The sequence below is a fragment of the Akebia trifoliata genome, chromosome 13 (genome assembly GCF_017979445.1).
Source record: "Akebia trifoliata isolate Shusen 1 chromosome 13, ASM1797944v1, whole genome shotgun sequence".
NCBI lineage: Eukaryota > Viridiplantae > Streptophyta > Magnoliopsida > Ranunculales > Lardizabalaceae > Akebia > Akebia trifoliata.
The window spans coordinates 2040302-2066830 of record NC_141387.1 but is presented as its reverse complement, the minus strand read 5'-3'; the positions used below and the strand labels follow the sequence as shown (position 1 = coordinate 2066830).

The 26529-nt window shown below is 31.9% G+C and overlaps 2 protein-coding genes across 3 annotated transcripts; one reads left to right on the top strand and one right to left on the bottom strand.

The window, feature by feature from the left end:
• Nucleotides 1–4171: 4171 nt before the first annotated feature.
• Nucleotides 4172–11258, top strand: LOC147387237 (heat shock protein 70 (Hsp 70) family protein). Of its 2 annotated transcripts, XM_086420818.1 has the most exons (11): nucleotides 4172–4361; nucleotides 4665–5969; nucleotides 7107–7319; nucleotides 7809–7904; nucleotides 8014–8115; nucleotides 8958–9158; nucleotides 9338–9484; nucleotides 9585–9713; nucleotides 9798–9928; nucleotides 10776–10879; nucleotides 11081–11258. In XM_086420818.1, exons 2-10 carry the CDS (start codon nucleotides 4800–4802, stop codon nucleotides 10876–10878), a joined length of 2292 nt encoding a protein of 763 aa, XP_086276944.1. In that variant the 5' UTR covers nucleotides 4172–4361; nucleotides 4665–4799; the 3' UTR covers nucleotide 10879; nucleotides 11081–11258. The 2 variants fall into 2 exon arrangements, with proteins under 2 accessions (XP_086276944.1, XP_086276943.1); XM_086420817.1 differs by having other exon boundaries at nucleotides 4173–4361; nucleotides 10776–11258.
• Nucleotides 11259–13535: 2277 nt separating this feature from the next.
• On the bottom strand, nucleotides 13536–18130 carry LOC147387236 (protein DETOXIFICATION 40-like). Its single transcript, XM_086420352.1, has 8 exons — nucleotides 17664–18130; nucleotides 16474–17105; nucleotides 15609–15665; nucleotides 15261–15499; nucleotides 15024–15142; nucleotides 14683–14769; nucleotides 13689–13777; nucleotides 13536–13629 (listed from the first exon to the last, which is right to left on the bottom strand). The coding sequence occupies exons 1-7, from the start codon at nucleotides 18054–18056 to the stop codon at nucleotides 13715–13717; spliced, it is 1590 nt and encodes a 529-aa protein (XP_086276478.1). The 5' UTR covers nucleotides 18057–18130; the 3' UTR covers nucleotides 13536–13629; nucleotides 13689–13714.
• Nucleotides 18131–26529: the final 8399 nt, after the last annotated feature.

The window sequence follows — 26529 nt, the reverse complement described above, 5'->3', positions numbered from 1 at the left end:
TCAATTAAAAATATTTTTATACTTCAAAAAAAATAACGAAATAAAAATTGATTTTTTAATGGCGGCAAAATTATACCGCTGTTACATTTTTTTTACTAAATATTTAAAAATTCATTTTATAGTGGCGAATATCCTGAGCCGTCGCTATATTCAATTTAAAATTAATTGATAAAGTGCATCACATTAATAGAATTTTTTATATTAAAAAATTCAATTTTTACTGGCGGATTTTCAAAGCCGCTGCTATATTCAATTAAAAAAATTTATAAGGAGAAGTCACTAAATCGGAAAAGAAATTTTGGTTTTGTAGTGGCGGATATAAGGTCCCGCTGCTATAGGACTTAAATTGGCGTTTACTTAGGAATCTATAGCGGCGGATATAATTATCCGCTGCAGAATGTACATATATAGCGGCGGATAACATAATCCGCTGCTATAGGGATTCAATACAGCGGCGGAGATAAGTATCTGCTGCAACATGTGTATCTATAGAGGCGGATAAAATTATCCGCCGTTATAAAACGCCGCTGTAGCTCAAAAATGTTGTAGTGAGGTGAGTAGAAATTGTGGAGCGCAAATCAACTTGGTACGTGAGGAATTAAAAGGGAACAATTCACTAAGCCAAATTCCTCACCAAATCAGGGTTTTTAGTCGGTTTGGGTTTTATCATGTTGGAATCATTTAAAGTTTACAATTAGAAGTTGATCAGGCTTAGAGTTGTTCCTAAAGCAGTCCTTTATGATTCAATTTGGGTTGGGCACATGGATCGGACTTTAAGTTGGATTAGACTCTAGTCTAAAAGTTAAAAACTCGAATTGAGATCAAGGAGATCAATCTGACCACACCCGGTCCACGACAACATGCATGAATATAATTTTACTCGTAATTTTTTAAGACCCTAACCAGTCATCAACCCGATGAAGGAACCATGCTAGTTTAAATTGAATTAGTTAAAAACAAAATTGAGACTAAATTTCTCCCAAGTCATGGTATAATTTGTGAATGAGACAAGACATCATGTTCAATGTGTTTGGATTTTCTTCCTCTATTGTTTTGTGGGAGATAAGTATCCCATCCTATTGTAATTTTTTTTTTTAAAGATCACTTAATTGTCTTTCTCTAACTTTACTATATTTTCTATTTAACCTATTTTATTGTTTTTCATCTTTTGCTCCATTAACTTTAATTTTTTAATAACACTCCTCTATTTTTATTTTCGTTTTTACCTGCTTAACCCCTACCTACGACACATAAAATTCTAGTGTGAGTGTGTGTGACCAATTCAACAGCCAACGAAAAAACCAACATCGATAGTCAACGTTTTATCCTATATAGGCTAGAAGTTTCAGAATTGGCTGATTTTTTGCAAGGATGATCTCCTCACCATAGAAATCATCCTCACAAAAAATCAACTCATTCTGCAACTTTTAACCCCATCAAAAATGGTTTACAATTAATCATTCCGAAACTTTTAATCCTTATAAGATAAAATGTTGTTTTTTTTTTTTTTTCTTTCGTCTAAGATAATCAAGATATCTCAATATCAATTTCTTTAAGTTAAAATAATTCCATCAATATGAATTTTTGAAAGTAAAAAAATAAAATAAAAATGAAATGGGGTCTCTCTTCATATATATATAATAAATGATGAATGTCAACATTCAAGACTTCATGAGAACATTAGTATTCTCTAACACTTTTTTTTTTTTAATACTAAGGTATATTAGTCTTTTTATATAATAAATGTTAAGAACATTTAATAGTTAGAATTAAATGTCTTATTGCAATAAATGATTTGGCAATCATTGCAATAAATAATTTGACAATTAATGCAAACAAACATTTATTGTGTAAAAGACCAACATACCCCTATTTTTTACCAAAAAATAAAATGAATATAGGTGTTATTGAAAAAAAAAAGTATTTGATAATGTTAACATCCTCATGAAGTCTTAGACTTTAGCATTCCTCTCTCTTTCTTTCTCTCTCTCTCACTATATATATATGGGTAGCATTCAATGGCCAACTTTTTGACAAAACATTTTTCAAAACATGAGTTAGAAGTTTTGGAATAGGTTGATTTTTGGTGAGGATGATCTCCTCACCGTAGAGATCATCCTCACCCAAAATCAGCCCATTCCAAAACTTCTAACTCATGTTTTGAAAAATGTTTTGCCAAAAAATTGGCCCTTGAACACCATCCTATATATATATATATATATATATATATAGGGAAATGTTAAGCAACAAACATTTTGGCAAAACATTTTTCAAAACATAGGTTAGAGGTTTTGGAATGGGTTGATTTTTGGTGATGATGATTTCTATGGTGAGGAGATCATCATCACCAAAAATCAGCCCATTCCAAAACTTCTAATCCCATCAAAAATGGTTTACAAAAAATGGACGATCCACAATTTTCAACTTGTAAACTGGGGCTAGAAGTTTTGGAATAGGCTGATTTTTGGTGAGGATGATCTCCTCACCGTAGAGATCATCCTCACAAAAAATCAGCCCATTCCAAAACTCTAACCCATGTTTTGAAAAATATTTTGCCAAAATGTTTGTTGCTGAACGAGACTCATATATATATATATATATATATATATATATATATGGATCCCGTTTAGCAACAAACACTTTGGCAAACATTTTGGCAAAACATTTTCAAACACATGGGTTAGAGGTTTTGGAATGGGCTGATTTTTGGTGAGAATGATCTCTACGGTGAGGAGATCATCCTCACCAAAAATCAGCCCATTCCAAAACTTCTAGCCCTATGTTTACAAGTTGAAAAATCGTGGGCCGTCCATTTTTGTAAACTATTTTTGATGGGGTTAGAAGTTTTGGAATGGGCTGATTTTTGGTGATGATGATCTCCTTACCCTAGAGATCATCCTCACCAAAAATCAGCCCATTCCAAAACCTCTAACCCATATTTTGAAAAATGTTTTGCCAAAATGTTTGTTGCTGAATATTTCCATATATATATATATATATATATAATATATATATATATATATATATATATATATATATATATATATAGAGAGAGAGAGAGAGAGAGAGAGAGAGAGAGAGAGAGAACTCTTATCTTGTCCAAGATAATCAAGATGTCTCATCAAGTCATCCCAATATCATTTATTGAATTGTCTAAGTTGATCCATGACATCACTAACTTTGTTAAGTTAAAATAATTCCATCAATATGAATTTATGAAACTAAAAGAAAAAAATGAAAATGGGGTATCTCTCTTGGATACTTGCAACTTTCAATCTTCTTGTTTTTTTTTTATTTATTTGAAATAATTTAATCTTGAAGATTTAATAGAAATTAGGATTTTTTTTTTTTTTTTTAATTTGAAATAAGATCGTGTAGATTATATATTTTAGAAAATCCACCGAAATATCTTCTGCTAGATAATATGGACCGCTTAAGGTCCCACTCTTTGAAACATTGTTCTCACAAGAAACTTTTGACATTTCCATTCACAATATTTAATGAAAATCCTAAAATACCCTCTCGAATATGCCACACACTTGTGTCTATTTATTTTTAAATCTACAAACACCCCTTCACATTTTAATGAATATTTGAGTCACATCTGTATTTTTAATCTGATGGACAAAGAATCTTACCATACTCATTAACCTTAAAGATTTTATCTACTTCAATCTTCAAATAGAATTAAAGAAACTATGATTTTTGAAGCATATTAATTATTATGAAATATAGGAATGAGATAGAAAAATAATAAGACGTGTGGAGAGGTGTTCCCACATCTTAAGTTCAAATCTCTTAAATTCATACTTTTTATACTAACCATTAAACAAAATATAAAATATTTAGTATAAAAAAATATATATATATGAGAGATTTTCTATTGCCAGCCCAACTTTTACTTAATCTCATACTTTTAATTGGAGTGTAATAAGTAAAAGTTGGGGTACCAACAGCTCTCAGAAAATTTGCACGGGCATTATTAATTTAAAATTGATTATTTTTCTTTCATGATTCACTTGAACGAGTGATTATCACATTCTTTATGTGTACCTTCCGATGCTTTGAACATCCCCCGGGTCCCACCCGCCAATTTTTGTGCTGACGTGGAAATTCAAAAACCAATAGAGTCCAAAGTCTAAACCGGTGAAATCGAGATTTCTTCTAAATCGTTCTTGTTCTCTCTCCATTAGTCTCTCTCTCTATATATATTTAGATTTCGAAGTTAGGTTTGTTTTTTCATCCTGAAGAAGCGTAAGACCATATTTGTTTCTCAAACACGACCGCCACTCATCTCCTCGAATCCCTCTATTACTTTCTGCATTTCTAGGGTTTCTCTTCTTCTGTTGTTCCTCAGCCAGGTATTTCGATTCTTATTTCTCTCTCTTTCTTTCTCCTAATCTGTGTCTTTGAAGTTAGAATTTATTACTTGATCGGGATTTCTATCGTTGTTAATTGTTTGTGAAAAATTCGAATTTTGGTGAGATATTTGGTGGTTTTTTAGTTTTATTTCGATTTTCTTTGAATTTGAGCTGCTATTCTTATCTGAATGACGTTTTATATGATATTCAAGTGATTTTCTGTGGTTGTAGATGTTAATTTTGAAATCTAGGTTTTTTATTTTTATTTTTGATAATTTAGAAGGTGATTTGGTGTTGATGCAGCCTGTTTGAGTTTTTGAACTTGCAAAATCGATACGGTTGTTGAGAAGAATCTATGAAATGTATGACATTTAGCATTTTCTGTTAGTGATTTTGTTGTCGAGTTCGTGAGGCTTATGTTTGTGGGTGACAATCAAGATGAGTGTTGTGGGATTTGATATTGGAAATGAGAACTGTGTCATTGCGGCCGCAAAGCAACGGGGAATTGACGTTCTATTGAATGATGAATCGAACCGTGAAACACCAGCGGTGGTCTCGTTTGGTGAGAAGCAACGGTTCTTGGGTTCAGCGGGAGCAGCGTCAGCATTGATGAACCCAAAGTCCACAATATCTCAAGTGAAGAGATTGGTTGGTTTGAATTATAAACAGCCAAATGTCCAAGATGAACTTCGATTATTCCCTTTTGAGACCTCTGAAGGTCCCGATGGTTGCATTTTGATTCATTTGCAATATATGGGTGAGACCCATACGTTCACTCCAGTACAAATCTTGGCAATGCTCTTATTGCATTTGAAAGACATTACGGAGAAGAATTTGGAAACATCAATTTCCGATTGTGTGATCGGAATTCCATCTTACTTCACCGATTTGCAGAGACGGGCTTATTTGAATGCTGCGACAATAGCAGGATTGAAACCGTTGAGGTTGATGCACGAATGCACTGCAACTGCCCTTGGTTATGGGATTTACAAGACGGATTTCACTAATGTTGGCCCCACTTACGTTGTTTTCATTGACATCGGTCATTGTGACACCCAGGTTGCGGTTGCATCATTTGAACCTGGTCATATGAAGATTGTTTCTCATGCTTTTGATAGAAGCTTAGGAGGGAGAGATTTCGATGAGGTTTTGTTTAATTATTTTGCTTCTCAGTTTAAGGAGCAGTATAATATTGATGTTTATTCTAATGTGAGGGCATGCTTTAGGCTCAGGACAGCATGTGAGAAACTGAAGAAGGTCTTGAGTGCAAATGCTGAGGCTCAATTGAATATTGAGTGTTTAATGGATGAGAAAGATGTGAAGGGTTTTATTAAAAGGGAAGAGTTTGAGAAGCTATCATCAGGTTTGCTAGAGAGGATTACAATTCCTTGTATTAAGGCTTTGGCTGATACAGGTTTGGAAGTAGACAAGATCCACTCAGTTGAGCTTGTTGGGTCAGGGTCTCGTATACCAGCTATCATGAGAGTGTTAGCTTCTCTGTTCAAGAGAGAGCCCAGCCGAACATTGAATGCAAGCGAGTGCATGGCACGTGGATGTGCACTTCAGTGTGCTATGCTTAGCCCGATATTCCGTGTCAGAGATTATGAGGTCTGCATTTTGATAAAAATTGCCTTGTTTTATGCTATCTTTATTTTTACCATCTGTGAATGCAAATTGGTTTTTTACATGCGAAGCTTCCCTTGTATTTTGTCATTTTATTGTTATTTAAGGAATTTGTGACACTGATCTTATGAGCACTTTATCTTGTGAATAAATTAATGGCCTTGGTTCTCCACGTCTTATCCTTTTTTTCTTTTAGTAGCTCAGTGTTAAAATTAATTTAGATTTAATCCAGTGTGTACAACTTTCAATTTTATCATCTTTATTGAATAACACTGTTGACTATTTTTGGATTGTTATCGTGTTTTCTTCTTTATCCCTTTGAGGGAATCCTCTTTTCTTTTCTTTTTTTAAGGGAAAAAAAAATGTTAGTGAATTTCTTGTTGGTTGTGACTTGTATCTAGTCTTTAAGTAGGTTATTCTTGGTGTTTTGTTCTGTGGGCTTAGACTCATAGCTCAGTTGGTTTGGCGCATTGCAAAACAACTTAGTGGTCGTGGGTTCAAGACCAGCTTACCCATAAAAAAATGGTGTTTTGTTTTGTCAAATTTATACCTGATATTTTTTTTTTATTGTTTTTTTTTAAATAGGTAAACATTTATTATTATTATTATTATTATTATTATTATCATCTTCTTTTTAGTAGCATGAAGTTTATTATTATTTTTGATGGATTAGAAAATCAAAGTAGACGAAAGGAGCTCGAGAAGACTCACCAAGAACATAACAATGACAACAAGAAAAGAAAGAAAAGAAAAACACAAAAGTACTGCCGTACACTCTACCCTCACAAACAGAATCCCAATGAAAACCCCATATTCATTAGCTCTGTTGTTACGAATTTTCCCACCTAATGTTGTATTTGTTTATGTGGTCTGAACATAACAAGTTCTCTGTAAACTTTTGTGTTTATTATTAGGGTTATCTCTTTTACTTTTATTATTTTATTAAAATGTTGAAAGAAGTGTTTTCTCTCTGACGAAATTTCATATTTATCATGGTGGAAAGGGTTCTACTCACAACAACTAGAATCGTACTTCATAGCAGATTCAATTGAATCATTATTTTCACATTTTCTTGTCTTTGTCTTTCATTAAGTTTCCTTACTTATTATGTATTATTTGCAGGTTCAAGATTCATTTCCTTTCTCTATTGGATTCTCATCAGAGGAAGGTCCCATTTGCACTCTGTCAAATGGCATTTTGTTTCCGAAATATCAACCCATTCCAAGTTTGAAAGTTCTTACGTTCCACCGTACTAGTATGTTTCATCTGGAAGCATTCTATGTTGATCAAAGTGAATTGCCTCCAGGCATTTCTCCTAAAATTAGTTGTTTCACGGTATGCTTGCACATTACACTCTTCTTTTGTTGGGTACTAGGAATATTTGTGGATCAAGTGTTATTGGAACTCTTGTTGTATTTTATAAAGCATGCTATAAAGTTCGAAAAAGTCATATTAGTTGTACTTAAGCATTGGTACCTTTGTGCTTCATGACTGTCTTACACCATCACCGTCTTAGCCAAGGTAAGGATTTCAATTATCAAAATTTTTATGAGAATTCACTTCTTAGACAAGAATTCTGTTTCCACTCAGCAGTCCATTTTTTACAGTTACATTGTGCAACATTCATATTTCCTTAATTAGTATATCAGGAGAAATAATTCCTTTTTCATTTTGTTTAGCTGTGTGGATCATTTTTCCCGCTTTTGTTTGGTCAGATATCCATGTCTGTGCCTATATCACTATTTGTGATAAGAGTTGCAGCCAGGAATGTCTCTGGAAATTGTTTGCAACCATCTCTAAATGGTTGATTTATTGTTTCTGCAGATTGGCCCTATACAAGTTTCCCATGCCGAAAAAGCTAAAATCAAAGTCAGAGTTCACCTAAACCTCCATGGAATTGTTTCTGTAGAGTCAGCTTATGTAAGTATGAAGCCTTGTATTCATTAGTTAATGTAATTTAACCAAAAAAATATTGAATAAATCTATCATGAGTTTCAATAACTCCAATGCAATTATGATTTGACTTCAGTTGTTAGAAGATCAAGTAGATGATCCAGTTACAAGTGACAACAGTAATTCAAATTTGGATAAAGTGGAGCCTGACTTTGCTTCTGGAGTTTCTTCCGATACGGTAGGAAATCATGCAGAAAATTGTAGCTTTGCACATCTTGAATCCTCACCCATGCCTTCAGTTCTAATACGGTACTTTTCATGTACCAGTAGTAGGAGATTAATAGAATGAAACCATAAAGTTTAGGTAGTGAATAAGTAGTTTGTCATCTTCTTGAATTGCAAATGAAAAAAAAAAAAGAAGGGGGGGGGGGGGGGGGTTTGGAAGAGAAAAGTACAATTACATGCTGCATTATCCTCACAAAACTTGGGCCATAAGCATAGATATTATACTATAAACAAACAACCAATAACCTTAGAAAATGGAGTAGATACTCTCTTGGAGCTTAATATTATTAACAATTGTGCTTTATTGTATAGATTTGTCCATCTTCCTTGACAGTGTTCATGCTTTCCGCATTTGTGGTTATCTATTTCTTGTCATAGTAACAAAGATCGGAATCGGTAATTGTTCAGTGGGGGTTCAATTTGGTTAATTCTGATAAACTCAGGAAAGTTTTGTAAAAAAATTGGCAAAATTTCTGAGATTATACAAAAATTTGGGTTTCTTACCAAAACTCATCATTTTCAACCTCTCTAAAAATCCTATCTTCTTTATGTTTGAATAAAATAAAATTTTCAAGGTGAAGGGTAAAAATGTTACAATGTTCAACAATTAATTGGGGAATCGTCGATTAATTCGGCATTTTGCCGATGTAATCGGCTAACCCCGAATTCTGAGCATTTTACAAATTCTTTAGAATAATTCAGAGAATTTTTTTACTAGGTTTCTTGTGCCTGTTTTGCCTCATATTAGTTGTGGAAAGGAATGTGAAAACCACTGACTGCCACTACCATATGCAGCCTGATGGAAAGAAGAATAGAAAGTCCTCTAGGAGACTTGAGATATCTGTCAGCGAGACTGTATATGGCGGGATGACCAAAGCCGAGTTAGCAGAAGCTCAAGAGAAAGAACGTCAGTTGGTACAACAGGATATAATAATGGAGCAAACCAAAGACAAAAAGAATGCCCTTGAAGCTTATGTTTACGAGATGCGCAATAAGGTACAACTCCAAAGTTCAAATAAAGTAGTTATTATCTTCCTTTGAAGCCCTTCTAGCAACTGTTCCGAGTCAAACTCTGTCTAGTCTTTCTAGAAAACACTATTAAGGTTGAGTTACCAACAATGATTGAGTCTACTTCCAGTTGTGTTCTTTGGATTAATACAAAAAGATGTGAACAGCTTTTTAGTACATATCGGAGTTTCGCAAATGATTCGGAGAGGGAAGGGATTTCCAGAAACCTACAACAGACCGAAGAATGGCTTTATGAGGATGGAGATGATGAATCTGAAAAGGTTTATACTGGCAAATTGGAGGATCTTAAGAAGGTGATTTAACATTTTGATTTATTCCAGAATTCTGTCTATCTGCTTTGTCTTTCTTTTTCATTAACGATGATGTGTTGCACTTTTCTTTTTTGGCCCATAGTTGGTGGATCCTATAGAAAACCGATATAAAGATGAAGAAGCCAGAGCCCAAGCTACAAGGGATTTGTTAAACTGCATTGTGGATAATCGAATGGCTGTGAAATCACTTCCGACCAATGAGAGAGATGCGGTACAAACCTTAATTCAATAAATTCAGTGATGAATGAGGGATTTGATTACCCAATCAACAGTTCTGATGTTTTCCTGATTGTAGGTCACTAACGAATGCAACAAAGCAGAGCAGTGGCTTCGGGAGAAGACACAACAACAGGATTCATTACCCAAGAACACTGACCCAATACTATGGTCAACTGAAATCAAGAAGATGACAGAAGCACTAGACATGTATTGTTCTCATATTACTATTTGATACTCGGGAAATCTTGGCTCCTACTGTCGAAAAAAATACGAACTGCAGTTATTTAAAACTAGGGCTTAAAATGGGTTGGGTTCGGGCTGGATCTGAGTATATCAATATCCAAAAAAATACTTGGCTGGTATTTTGCCATATCCAAACCATTTTGCCTTCACTAGATCCGAATCCGACATGGCCAAATTACTTCATTCGGATCAGTCAGGCCTGATAATATCAGGCCATTCAATATTTTCTTGCTATATTTCTTTTCTAATTGCTATATTATTCTATTTTACGATTATTATTCTTTCATTTTATAAGAATTCATGTTATATTTAAGTAGTAGAAAAAGAGTTTTTGAAAAACATAAATATATCATTCGGATCTAGTAGGATCTGTATCCGACATGGATTTGACTTGGGAAGGGGCATCAACCCATTTTTTAATTCAGGTCTACTAACCCAAAAAATTTGGATTCATATCACTCAGATTTTGGACAAAATCCAACCCATCTTATGCCTGCCCTATTTAAATGGCATACCTGTACTTGTGGTACATGCGCAGTGGATCCACTATTCAATAGGTCATAGTTAATACCAGCCAATTTGGTGATCATAACCTAAATCAAGCACATCCTACTGGTTTTGATACTAATTTGGTTGGGCTATTTTGAAATATGTAACGTATATGGGATTCTCATCCTTGAATCATACCCCTCCATGGACTGTTTTCGTTTCTTTTCTTTTTATATGTTAAGATAGGATCATACTGTAATCTAATATCTTCATAGTTTGTTCTACTAATGCTTCCTCTCTGCTTTGATTGACTCCATTTCAGGAAATGTAAAAATATTTTGAGATCCGGGGCCTCTCCTCCAGGACCAGAAGACACCAAGGGCCCTGATCAGCCCCACACCCCCGACAACATGCAATCAGACTGAGGTGGTAGTTTCCCAAACAGAGGCATGTTTTTCTCAAATTTTTTTGTTCGATATATTTATTTTTTGCTTTTGATTCCCCTATACCTTTTTGTTAACAAGCGATCCTGGTCCACAATAGTAAATGTTTACCAGATCTTGTGTTTCCCAACCAAAGCTTTTGTGAACTATTCGTCGTGTTCTAACGTTGACCATGTTTTTGTAGGCTTCATGTTATCCCTTCTTACCTCTCTCTCTTTGGTTGGGTTGGGTTGTAGTTCATGAACAAGTAGTTTCATGTTTTTTAATTTTTTGTGTTAAACTGGAGGAGGAAAGGCAAAGAAACCATTTTTTCTCGTGTTGTATCAAAAAAATTTCAATCTATGAAGATTATATTTATCACATGGATGAAGCTGTTTTGAGTGATATTAGTTATGCGAAATTTTCTTTTGGTTCAAATTGAAGCATTGTCTTTTACTCTTCTAACAGAGCCTAGAAAAGAGCAAAGATAAAGAACTAGTTGAAGCTAAGAGCAATGGTAATGCTAAAATTGCTGTTAAAATTTTTAGTTTTTGATATCAAAAAGTGAAAAAATGTCAAATTTGAAATGAAGCGCTCCAATGCATCTCAAAAAAATGCCATTTGTTTGCTTTGGGTGGCAATTTGGTAAAACAAAATTAACTCCAAAAGTATTTGTTCATTTGTTTTAATGGCAATTTGGTCAAAAAATAATTTAAAACCCCACTTTTATTACCTAAAAGCCACTTTAGCAAATTATGAGATATGCTGAAATTAAGGTTAGATATAGTATCGATTTTAGTATATGTTATATTTGAGACGTCATTTTGGGACGTGCTATTTCAAATTTTGGAATTGCCATCTCAATTTGAGAGACCGTTGGAGATGTTCTGACAATGATATATGCAAAAGTAATATTGTAAGGTTTCTAGAAGTTAGGACTGCAACTTGGGAGAGCAAAATCCAATTGGTTGAACCCAACCTTGGGTTATGTATGGGCAGAGTTTGCGTGGGATAGGCGTCAGGTTCGGGTAAAAAAAAAAAAAGAATGCCCGACTGAAATTGGGTTAGGTGCGGACAAAGAGTATCGGCCTATCCAATTTTTCCGAACCCGAACTTAATACGATTATAATTTAAAAATATTTCTTATCTTGGTTTCTTTCACACTTATAATTCATATTTCAATATGTTTGCTTTTATTTATCTATATATAAAAATTACTATGATTATTTTCATTAGATAAATAATCAATTTTTGTTATTAATGTTTTATTTTAAGTGTAATTTATATTGTCATACAATGATTATATCACAATTTTAAATATATATTTTTCTTTAAAATGATGATTATTAATAAAAATGATTAGTTTAGTTAATCTCACTATTTTTCTTCTCTCTTTAAATTTACTTATAATTTTATTTATATAAACTTTTGAAATAGTTTTAAGAAAAATAATTGTAAATTTTAAGTTCTTTTACACACCACTTATCTTTATATAAACCCTTACCTGTACTAAATTACCTAGTATTAATGAGAAATGAATTAACCCGAACAACCTGATTTGGGTAGGATTCGGGTTGAGAATTTTAAGTCCGAGGTTGGGTTGAGTAAGGGCATAGGTTGGTGTTTGTCAAGTTTGGGTTGAGCACGGGTTGACCCCCAATCCGCCCGAGTTGCAGTCCTAGTCGGATTTTATCCGAAATCCGAGTGATCTGAATCCTATTTTAACGGGTATGATTCCTTCAAATAGATCCGAATTAAAATATGGGTTAATGTCTCTTGACTTAAGTCGGATTCGGATTGGATATATTTATATATCTTTCTATATCCGAATGATGTATTATTTTATTTGTTATATTTATATATTTTTCGAGTTATTTTTCATCAACCAATAAATATTGAGTATAGTAGTTTGGGCTACTCTTTCAAAAGAGAAAGGTCCTAAATTCGCTTGAAATGATTTGAAAGTATATGACTGATCCAATTCAATTAATTCAGTCAAATCTGAATATAGGTTTAATGAAAGCTAAAAATATTTGGATATGATTTGAGTTAGTAAGATCCGAGTCATCCGTCCCTAATCCAATCCGTTTTAAGGCTTACTAGAAGAGGAGTTCAATTATTGGGGTAATTTAGACAATTTTGTATTTCCTTGTGAATTTTATTAGAATTTGATTATTGTTGGTAAAATCAATTGTATTCATAAGTAATATACAGTTATTTCACCACTCCACTTGTTCAACAATTTTCATGGAAACATTGTTTTCTAAGGCATGGGCGTGGATCATGGTGAAATATGCTACAAGTTCATTGGTGAGGCATCACCAATCAGATTGCATTCCTAGATTCTACTAGGAGTGGGACCAACTTTAATGAGATCAGATTACTTGAATGAGTGACAAGTGGCAGAATTTTTTATTTTTTATTTTTTTATTGATGTTTTTTTAAGGGTTTGAAAATAAATAAAAAAAAGAATAATATAAAACAAACGAACTTCATACCCTTGAAAAAAGGAAATTATTTAAGAATAACATAAAATATTTAAGAAGAAAAAGAAATAAATCCGATCAAATCATACTCAAATTCAAGTTCTTCCACAACTCACTAAGCAAATTCAAAGCCACCTTATGAATCTTGATTTTTTTTTTCCAATCAAAGTAGAGAGATGGGTCCCACCCATTACCAAGATTCATGTGCCCACTTATCTGTTGATTCAGACTCAAGAGCTGGACCACTAGTTTAGTGGCAAGAAACTTTATGGTGATTGATGTTAGACTCTCTCTCTCTCTCTCTCACCCCCACCCCCACACCCACACCCACACCAAGAAGAAGAGTTTCTTCACTACTGTAGAACAGCTTCTTTCTTGCCCTCCCACTTATCTAACCGTTTCATTGATTCATCAACCTGTAAAATCCAATTTTCATCATTAACGAAAGATACAAATTATCCCATACAACATGACATACATTTATCGTAAACTACGAGAGAACTATTTCAAAAGATCAATCTGATCAGATGGTCATAACACAGTCTTTGATCAATCTGGTTCTTTGATTGAATTGTCAAAAAGTGAAGGTTCTATAGATTAATTGGTTACTAAAGAAAAGTATTATATCTGAGACCCACTCCTACATGAATATTCATTTTTTTCGAAATAGACCCTATCAAAAATCAAAATAATGGAAAATTTGTATACCACTATTTTTTTTAGACACTTGGGAGGATAATCTCTCATTTTGAAAAAAACAAAAAGATTATCTCAAAAAAAGAATTATTATTTGTATGATTTGTCATTATTGGTATAATATTATTATTTTATATAAGAATTTTATAATATTTTATAAAGAGTCGTGTTGGAGTGATCTTATATGCACATCTTGACGTGAAAATGAATAGGAATCATAAATACTTTTTTATTTGTAATATTTATTATTTGTCAATTTTTTTTTTATTGTTGTCATGTTGATTGTATCTATCTGTGTATCTTTCTCTCTCAACTCTCAGTAAAGATAGTTTCTTTAAACTTTTTCTTTTTCTTTTTAAATACAATAACTGTTAATCTATGAATTGTTTTGCAATAGATAAAATGACTAAAAATATAATAGTTTTACAAGTATTATAAATTTAATAAACTTAAAAGATGGTTAGAAGATGTTAGAATCCTGAACACTTTGACCCACATTTTGATGGGCCCACACATTGAAAACAGCTTTGATTGGTAATTCAAACTATTAAGATCAAGCTATTCCCCATGGCTAACTTTAAGTTGACTCATAAAAATAAAAGATCAAGATGATAACGAAAATTACCTCTTTTTTCCAGTCCGTTCGATACGTGACCCATATCAAAATGATTGTCTGCAACGCAGTTCCCCCAATCATCCCTGACCATACTCCCTACACATACATACAACATGGTTTTAAATCTTGTCGAAACTAAGACCACTTGTCCAAGTTGTCTTGGTATCGTCCACCAACGAGACGAGTTGACAAGTTGACATAGTTTGTTCTAATTTTAAGGCATTTTTTAAAAATTTCATCCGAGACGGCCCAAATAAATCGGACATCTAGTCCAAGACGAGTCAAAACGAGTTTTAAAACCATGACATACAAGACCGAAGCATTGAATCATAAGTTAGTGTAGGTTGTACCTTAGCACCAAGATCGAACTTGAAGCCCAGCAGAGCCCCTAAAGGGATTCCAACCACATAATAACATCCAACGTTCACATAAGCCACAAAAGATTGCCATCCACATCCCACAGCCACACCTTCATTATCAAATAAATCAAAATTAATAAATAACTACTTTCATCTTGTCACCTCGAGATTTGTGTGTAATAGATAACAAACCATTTTGATCTAGTACATAAGGTAGTAAGTTCTTACCAGATAAAACGGGTTGGATCCCATTGAGGATAAGAGTGATGGCTAGAAGAGGACAGAGCTCTGAGACTGCATTTGCTACTGTTTCACCTTCTGTGAAAGCGTAGCTGATGACGTGGCGAAATTGGAGCACTACGATTGCAGCAATCACCGATATGATGAATGACAGCAAAGTCACAACCAGCACTGAAAACGCTGCTGACTTCGGATTCCCCGCCCCAAGTTCGTTACTCACCCTGACACTGTAACGTATAATAAAGTCAATAAAACAGAAGAATCTTTAGTCAAATATTTAAATGGTCATCCAATCTGACGGTCCAAATAAAAAGTTATCTTTAACAAATGACGAACCTTGCAGCTGCGTTGAATCCAACTGAAATCATGAAAACCAAACCAGATATTGTTGTGCTGCACATTTAATTTCAAGTTTAATCTGACGGTGTTTAATTCATGGGTCCCACCATAGATGTTAAAACTTTGCTAACTTAGTAAGATTTAAAATCATACTAAAGGTGGTTGGATTATCACATTTGCAATCAAACATCACAACTTCCACGTGAAATAATGTTTCTGAGATATAAATTTCAGAGTTCTTAAAGTTTTGTCCTCTGTACCTCCCTTTAGCATTAAATTCTGTTTTTTTGGTCCCGTGGCCCTAGTCGGTCTCATCTTCAAGGACATGCTTTATGTATATAACAACAACAACAACAAATTCTCTCAATTTTTTGCAAAATAATTTATAAAATTATTAGAATTAGGGGTTAAATGATTTATTCCACGAAATGACAAATTAATTGATCCCTTAATTCATTGTGAAATATGATAATATTTTTACTCTCAGTTCCAAAATTTTAATTTTTTTTTTAATAAACAAATATCTTTGTAGGCAATGGATCGGACTTATATTTAGGCTTTGTCGAGTTGATATACCATGGACTTGTTTGGACTTTGTTAACTTTTATGCGGCCTACGATTTTAGAGCTGTGGGGCCATGTTGAACCTCTTGGTGGACCTCACTCACAAAAGATCATCTTAATTAAATTCTTTCAAGCAATTTTTAAGATACCAAGATCAAATAGCTATAAATCATCATTCAGGTTGATTTTTTTTGTGTTTAGGTTTCACATCAGAAGACGTGGCATTTTTTGATTGGAGTATCAGTTCACATAAAAAAAAGAATCTACACATAAAAAAATAGGTTTCCAAGTTTTCTTACCAAATAGAGAGAGAATCTAACGCCAGCTCAGGATTCTTGAGCAACCCAGCAATCAAAACTAGAATCTGAAAATACCAAGTCTCCAAACAGAGCATAACAGCTGAAGCTATAGATAACCTCAAGAATTCTGGCAACCCAGAAAAGGCTTGTAAAGAGAATCCAGCCCACGTGTACTTACATCGTTCACTCTTTAGGATATAAATAAACTGGGCCACCACAACAATCCACCAAGACAAGCTCAACACCAAAGAAACACCAATCAACCCAAGACCGATCTTGTACACCACGAACCAACTTAAGAATAAATGCACCACTAACGTAACCGTTGATATATAAGCACTAGGAGCTACGATGCTCTGAGCTTGCAAGAATTTCTGTATAGGGAAGTTAGCTGCGTATGCAAATATTTGCGGAATTAATCCGTAAACAAACACAGCTGCAGCTCCTGCAATTGCTGTTGATTCTCCAAGTAAAATCAAGAGTGGTTTCGAAAATATGTAGATTATTGCAAGTGGGACGCCAGTTGCCATAAGGACAACCGTTGATCTTTGAAGATAGACACCTAGCATTTCATATTTTCGGGCTCCATAGGCTTGTCCACATAGAGTCTCAACAGCACTACCCATTCCAAGCTATAAATATCAAAAATGATGTTATATGTTATGTAGTGAATCGTATCCTTATTGACAAAGTAACAAAAGGATCAGACTATTTAGACCCATCATTTGTGCTCACTGCACCCACAAAAACACATTTTGGCGTGGATCACTAGATTGTATATTTGAATAGAAGAAAGTGGATGCATTAGGCACAAAGGTGGGTGCAAATAGAGCTGCCCAAAATAAAAACTTCTAAAAAAAAAATAAAATAGAAAGTCGGTGAAAGATCAATAAAGTTGGGAAAACATTGGATAAATTAAAAATATTTGTTTTAATTACAAAAAAAATGCAAAAATAATATTAACTTAATATATTAAATTATAAATAACAGTTAAAAATGCTAAAAATAAAAATAATCAGAATTGTTTTTCAAAAAATCGTCTACTAAATAACGAATAATCGTCTCTTTTTTTTCTTTAAATTGTGATTTAATGGACAACTATTGAAATAGTGATTTAAATGGTAGATTTTTGTAACTCTGATTCATATCTATATAGAGAAAGACAGAGTATTAGGTGCTATGTGATGTACCATCAGTCCGTAGGCGAAGACTTGAATACCAGTGTTACCAAGTGAAGCTGCTGCGAGTTCAAGATTGCCAAGATGACCAGCAAATATTCGTGTGGACATGGACATGAGATAGTTAATCATGTAGACCATAACGGCTGGCGAGGCTAGATAGAAGAGTAGCTTTAGTTCAACAATGGTGGCTAATCTAATTCTTTCGAAGCTTGTTATCTGTGTGTTTGTTAGTATGAGTTCAAGTCGATTGAGCTCATTATGTTGAGGAGTAGGAGGAGATTCTATATGGTGGTAGTGCTGATGTTGAGCATCAACGTATGGCAGAGATGATGGTGGTAATTGATTGGATTTTAGGAGAGGTTGATGGAGGACTACTTGATCTTCAGGTTCAGGAATCTTCATTGTGATGGTGTTTGTGAGAAAGAGTGGGTGGTGATGGGGAAAAGAAAGGTTAAAGACTGAGAAGTTTCTATGAAAACATATAAAGAGAATTGGTAGTTGGGGAGAGTGGGCCCTTTGTTGTAAAATTTACACATTGAAATATTCAACATGATTTTCATTATCCTAATAGAAACTAATCAATGCATATTTCAAACATACATATTTATGTTAAATTAAAAAATAGGGTATGGTTATTTACCTTGTGCCATCGTAATTTAATCTTTGATTCAATATGTTGGAGGTGCATACTTTAATCTGCATTCCTTATAACTTTCGAAACCCTAATCGAATTTGATCCATTTTATTATTAGACTCACATTCCCCCTTTTTCTATGTGGATCGATTGGGTTAGTGATTGATGGATATCATTATTCTTATTTGTTGTTTCTCCACAAAACGTTATGTGTTAACGTGCTCAATATGAGGTAGTCGATCCCCTCTTATACATGAAGGTTAAGTACTTAGAATTATTATTTTAGTAGTTTTCCTATCCATCAAGGTCTCCTACTAATTTTTAAAGAATATAAAATTCTAATTATGTTGAGATTCTATTAATATTGATATTCTTAAATATCATAAAATCCTTATACGTTTTTGAAACAAAATCGTGGAGGTCAACTTGACCAAAGTCAATGAGGCTACATGTTCATGGGTTTCTAGCATTCTCCCACTTGGCTCATTAAACCGATTGTGCTAATAGTGAGTTTTAAAAATGTTTTGAAAATTACTCAACTTTAGAATTATATAATTGAAAACATTTTATATGTAATCGTGCTTTTTAAAATCATGAATATTCCCAATATAAAATTCGATTAAATATTAATATGAGTAATGGTAGTTGTATGTCATCCATGTCATACTTTTTTTCATATATCACACAATCAATACCTTATCTGATATAAATCTTTAATCATGTCCCTTTTATTTGTCTTGTCAAGACATTTCCTGTATCACTTAAATCCAAACTAAATATGAATAATATAATTACAAACAGAAACAAACTTTTATTTAGTATTAATATTAATGTCAATTACATAATCACTTCAAAATGTGAGTTGTGACTTTAAAATAAATCCACCAAGTATCAGAAGTACTTCAGCTAAATTTGATTCATAACATACAAAAGAAATAAACATACCTTTATTTTTTAACCAACTTTTACGTTTAACGCAGTCCTTCTTTATGTGTCCCATCTTGCCACAAAAATAATAATTGACATTATTATTGTTCTTCCCTTTAGCCTTATTTGCATTTTGTGGTGTTTTATTTTTTTCTTATTAAATTTTTTTCCATTTCCTTGATATTCCTCATTTCGTCTTTGTTCCTTGAATCATCACAAAAACAAATTGTTTTTCTTCTTGTTTTAATCTCATATCTTCTTAAATGTACATGTTAGTCAGTTCGTTCACAATCAACTTATCTTTATTAGTGTTATAGTAGATCTTGAAAGATCTGAACTGAGTTGGGAAGGAGTTGATGATGAACTAAACCAGGAAGGAGTCGTTTACGCTAATTCTTAATGTTTTTAACTTTGCAGCCTTGTCTGTCATGTTTAGGATGTCGTCTTGTATTCCTCGGCCCCCATTGTACTTCATAGTTGTCAACTGAGCCATCAATGTGCCCTCAAGTGATTTATCAACATATTTAAACTTTTTTTATACGTTCTTCAGGTACTCTTACGTGTTGTTAGTCGGAGGTAGGGATGTCTTGATGTCATTACCGATAGTCATCCTCATGAAAATCAAACTAAACCTATTTGATCTTTCTCAAGCAAGAATCAAGTTTTCTTTTTCTACCATACTGTTCTCAATTAATTCAGCAAGTCTTGCAGAAATAAATCCTAGGTCAAGATCCTGAACTCCTAGAGTGAATTGGATATGCTCATACCATTTTAAAAAATTCGATCTGACAAGGACGCATGAGAATGGAACAATTCAAGAAATTTTTTTTATAAGGATAATACTCTAGTTGGTACTTTGAATTGTATTAAATAATGATGAACTCATTAATATCACATAAATTTATCATTGGGTTAAACTATGTATATTTATTATTCACTCACTTAAAGGTAAGAATTGATTTTATTCACCCTATAAGGCTAACATAATTTATATAATTTATTCAGTTAGTTTTATTATTTTTGAGTATTCAATCCTAGTTCTGTAAAATTATATAGATTATATTACCTTATCCAGAATTCAATTAGTTAAATTAAATTCTTCTTTAGAATAATCTCATGTACTTAATTGAGTCTGCAACTGTAAAGATTATTGTTCCTTAATGCCATCCCGATGACTAAATTTAATAAAATTAGATATTTAATAAATTTTACTAATTAAGACTACTTTGGTAACTGCAAAATTAATAAAATTTATATTTCTCAAAATTATTCAATAATATTTACATAAAGTTTTGACCAACAAAAAATCCAATATCAAAACAAAATGTTGTCAATAGCAAAATTTAGAATCACATGCTTACAATAAATTCGAAATTCAAGAATCCAACATCTAGAAATATATATACACGTGGAAACCAAAATTCATGAAATAAAATTGAATTGAATATTCACATGGCATCGAAAATTTCCAAAATCATAATTGACAAAACATATTAAAACCCAAATCGAATTGGTAACTCACGTATGTGTATGCAAAACAAAATTCCAAAATCGAAATTGATACATACATGTGAATACCAAAAATTCCACTATCAAATATACACATGAATAAATCAAAAATTCTAAAATTTGAATATGCATGATAAACCAAAATCTAAAATTTGAATATATAATCATTCTAAATCGAAATCTGAAATACATACATGTATAAATCAGAAATCAGAAATTTAATATATACACGTGGACAAACTGAAATTCTAAAATTGAATAATCATTCTAAATCAAAATCTGAAATACATACATATATTAATCAGAAATCTGAAATTTAATATATACACGTGTAAAAAAAAAATTCTAATATTGGGTATACACGTGCAAACCAAAATTCTGAAATTGGATATACACGTGTATAAATCGAAAATCTTCAATTTAATCATACATGAAAAAATTGAAAAATCTGAAATTTAATATACATTGGTAAATCAGAAATTCTGAAATTTGAATATATATTTATAAATCAGAAAATTTGAAATTTTATATATATGTATAAATTAGAAATCTGATTTGAATATATATGTATATTCAGAATATCTAATTACCGATTGAATATATATGAATTGCAATATATGAAAATCAGAAATCTCCAAAGATTATCGATCGTATATATAAAATAGAAATACATTAATATCAATCTTTCATTAAAAACAGAAATACCTTAATACCGATCGATTATTCAAGAATGGAAATACCTTAATACCAATTGTTTATACAAAAAATTGGAAATTCCAAAAATGATTTGGGTATACGTGAAAACATAAATTTCATGTATCAATTAAACCTATATAAAATCAGAAATCCAAAATAACAAAATTGAAATCACACACATATATGAAAATTCAACAATCATAGTTATATAATGAGATCAAGAAATTGGTACAATAATTTTATGAAAATTTTTTATTCACAAATAGTAGCCGAGATATGGAGATTTAAAATAAATCATGCTCTAATACCACATGTTGTAAAATTTACGTATTCAAATATTCTACATGACTTTCATTGTCTAAATATAAATTAATCAACGCATATCTCAAACATATATATTCATGTTAACTTAAAAAACAGTGTTGGTTACTTACCTTGTGCCATCGCAATTTAATATTTAATTCAATGTGTTGGAGATGCGTACACTAACCATGTTCCTGTAACCTTCCAAATCCCAATCGAATTTGATCCCTTCTATTGCTAGACTCACATCCCTCTTCTCTTTATGTGGATCAGCTAGGTTAGTGATTGATGGATAAGCAAGTTAAATTTATAAGGGCGATTAATGTCCTTGGTTTATTTATTTTTGGTAGGTCGCATGTGCAACTCACATGTCTTGCACATGATTTTTTTATTTATTTATAATTTCAAATAGTTAATATAAATTAATATAGTAGTTATCATTTAATATATTGTAAGGTTTCTTTTGTAATTTAAAATATTAGTTTTTGTGATTTTGTAGATAAAAAAGTAATTTAGGGGTCATTGTATTGTAGTTTTATATTTGTTTTTTTTAATGGAATTACCTTAATAATAGTAAGATTACATTCCATTGTAGGGGCATTTGTGGGATTTTAAATTTTAGTGTCGAACCAGTTTTACTTTGCTTCCTCACTTTAATTTTGACAATAAAGAAATTCACTCATTAGAAATTTATTTGTAGTTTTTTGAAAATTACCTGTTTGTAATTTGTGAGATTATAATTTTATTTATTTTGACAAAAATGACGTTGATTATTAGTGAGATTAGTTTTAATTACTCAACGTGATTTCAACCCAATTCGGTCTCAAATAAATAAACTAAAGAAACAATTTAAATTAAAAATTAGATTCCTAATATCAAAACAAAGTGAATATGAATCAATAACCAAATAAGCTTAGTCCAATGGCCCGTAAAGATCAAATTGGATCTTTCATGATTGATGCCAATATGGGACTAGAAATCTACCTAATCTTAAACAGAAAATTAATTTTTATTGTCAAAAATTTCTAAAAAACCATTTATATTAATTACAAAGATAATTATAATTCTATTGTATTTTATTATTTATTAAAAGAGTTTTAAAAGATAAAAAATAATATTTTATTTTATATTATCATTGATAATATAAGGTGAATTGCAAATGGGTAGCCAAGATAAAATAATAATAAAATGAGAGAATTTTTTTTTTTCTAAATTTTATTTTATAGTTAAAAACTTGACCGAAGTTACTTGTTATATTAGCTCTTTTCATAAAATTACAACTAAATATAATTTTTTAGTAACAATGATAGAGTAATTGACCATCATATCAACATCTTTACTTTTATAGTGAGAGAAGGACATCCAAATTTGAATTTCAAAAATGCCCCCATCTTAGCATTTACACTTAATATAATCAGGGTCATGAAAATTATAATTTCACATTTCTAAAATCACGTTCAAAATTAAAAAAATATCAAATTTTCAAAAACTCTTCAATCAATATTTTATACAAATAAGTCCTTTTAATACATGTGACATTGCACGTGTTACCTTTTTGTATATATATAATAATAATATATTTTTTATAATTTTAGTAAATTAACATGATTATTAGATCATGAGATTGTAATTTTTTTTTTTTTATTTATACCAAAATGATCTTGATCACATTAGTTATTTTTGTAAAATATAAAATTCAATAAAATTAATGACCGCTTTAGTTATTCCGGGCAACCTAAAGTTGCTTGAAAAGAAACGATCAAAACAACGGTCATATTTGCTTCTCTCAAAATGTGAATGAAGGACACATCTTGGAAACTAGTAAGGGTTCTTCTAATTGCCAGCACTAATTGATGAACTTGCTAAGGGATGCTCCACTTATCATTGAAAATGCCAATAGCCACAGAAGAGTCAGATTGCACTGAAATTCTTCAACAATTGGAAGCAATTGTCAAAAGAAGACCCTCTAGAATATCTTAGAGCTCATGATGGATGAGGTGTCACACCACAGCCGCCTTAATTATACCAAAGTGATCTTGAATAATAGCACCATACCCTCCTCTAATTGTGGAAAAGGCACCATCTGTATTCAGCACCCACACTCGGATTCGATTTAGACCAAGAGCAATATAAACGTTGATTGTGGGAGAAAGAAGCTTGAAGGTCTCGAGCACGAAAGAAAGACCTGTTGTAGGCCGCGTCTTCTACCCCGTCCAAGTCTACCTCAAATTTAATCCAAATTTGGTTGGTCGGATTTTCATACATTGGCTATTATTTTATATAAATGGGAAAATTTACTCAATGAACCCTATTGGTGGGATGTCTTTCTAAATGCACATTGGTTTTAAGTGATAGCTTGGCAACCCCGTTAAGAAAATCTTTCATTTTTTTCAGTCCCATATCTCCTATCTATAAAATAAAACACAACTGAGTTAGTATTGTTATGAAACACAAACATTTGTGTGTTACCCATTTTAACCATTTTATTGTTTCTCACCCCCCTCCCCCTCCTAAACTTAATTTTTACTTTTCTTACTTTATTATATTTTCTCTTTTATCCTTTTAATATATTTTATTATTTTTCATCTTTTACTTTTTTAATCTCAAAATTCTTTAATAATATTCTTATTCTAATTTTATTTTTTTCATTTTTATATCCTTAACTCTCGCACTATACTATAATTTTGTGAGATTCACTTTGTTTTTTTCACATTTTGTCCTTTATAATTTTACTATATTTCTTCTTTTACCTCTTAACCTTAATTTTTTTTAATTTTTTACAGTAATTATTCCTAACATTAAACTCAAATTGATGAGATCAACAATATTAATCATTAATCTTGATGATTTAAATTGACAATCTCAACAATTGAAATAGGATGAAGGGGCATTCGTTTACTAACACAACTATACTTAAAAGTTATGAGTTATTTATAAAGAAAATCCCTATCCAAGGGTTGATTGAATAATTTTACCATAAAAATATCATATTTAATTACTACGAAGGATCAAACCAATCATTTATACCATATTATCAAATCCAATGACAAGTAGAAAGCATGTCTATAGATTGATTTATAAAAAATAAATAAAATATTAAATAAAAGCATTCGGACCAAACTTTTGTAAGAAGAAAACAACAAATTGGCCTCACCCACGCATAAAGACTATTGTATTTGTTTAGATTGACTAAAAGAAATTGAAATACAGAATTAGACAAAAACATTAACATCGAACTTTTATAAGAAGAAAACAACAAATTTGCCTTGCCTGATGACATGTGGGTTTTATAATGGGAAAGAGAATCATTTTCCTTGGTAATATTTAAATGTCGGTTTGCTCAAATGAATGTCAACATCAGCAATCAAACATCACAGTCGTCTAACACATTGTTTGGATTGGGCAAAGTAGAGAAAAGAGAAATCCGTTAAAAGAAGAGAAAAGAAATTTAATTTCTCTCCATCATGTTTCAATTCACTAGAAAGAAATTAAGATAATTTTAAAATGTCTTTAAAATAAATTTAGAGGTAAAGTTAGAACTTTAAAAGGATTTCTCTCAAAATCTCTCTATTTTTTGAAAGAAGGAAAACTCAATCCAAACACAACGTAATTTTCTTCAAAAAATTAAGATCCAAAGAAAAAATAAAAAATAATTAAAATGCAGTTTCTTTTGAACTTTGATTCAATATTTTGAAAAATGGACGACTTCTTAACTTTCACGTAACTCTCAACTTAAAATTCAAATTCAATGTTGAAAAATATATATATTTTTTAATTTGATAGAATTTTATTCTCTACAGCCCTGAACCATTGGATCACGCTTTAGAATGCCACAAGGAGAGCCCGAGGATCCTTTAGCCAGGGTGAAATCCTTACTAACTTAGTAAGGTTAGTCGGACTCAGCAGGAAAGTTGTTGCGAAATCGTAGAGTGCAATTTATTAAGGCGGCTCCTTAATTATTGCAAGATGTAACGAAGGCGTCAGAAACGCAGTACTAAAGAACAAAAGATCCACCAACACTAACTCGTGTGTTTGACCAATTCAATCAAAGATAAGACGCAATCTTAACCATTGTAATGTGGGGACAGCTCTTGGATCGACAATAAATTTGGGAGAATCCTAGACATCGATTGAGACACTCAGATAATCCTGTAGCCTGAACATTAATGCTAAATGGTGTGTAAGTTGCCATTTTCCTAGAGTAGGACTTAAAATGGGACGGATTTTTTCTAAAATTCGAGTGCATCGAATCCGAATTTAACGGGTTTGATCCCATCAAGTATATCCAAATTAAAATGTGAGTTGATGTCTCTATATCTAAATTGGATATGGATTCATTCTTATATCCGTTAAGATCTGAATAATATATTACTTTGCAAGCTTATATTTTTATATTTTTAAAATTATTTTTCATCAACCAACAATAATTTGGTGTAATTAATAGTCATGTCCTCCCTCCAAAATGGAGATGTCTTAACTTTAAATCGTTATTTGACCACATTTTTATAATTTTATTTGAAATGACCTTGGATGGTTTGACGTTATCTGATCAACCATCCTGAATTAATTAATTCGATCAGATTAGATCCAAATATGGATTTAATGAAAGTAAAATGGTTCGGATATGGCTTAGCTATTAGGATTTGAGTCGAGACCAAATCCGGATATGAATTAGAATAAAAAATTCAGATATGGATATGGATATGGACATATTCATATCCGGACCGTATCCGACTTGTTTTAAGCCCTACCCTAGAGCCATCAATGTATTTAAGTTCAATCTAATTCGACTTAGATTACAAAACA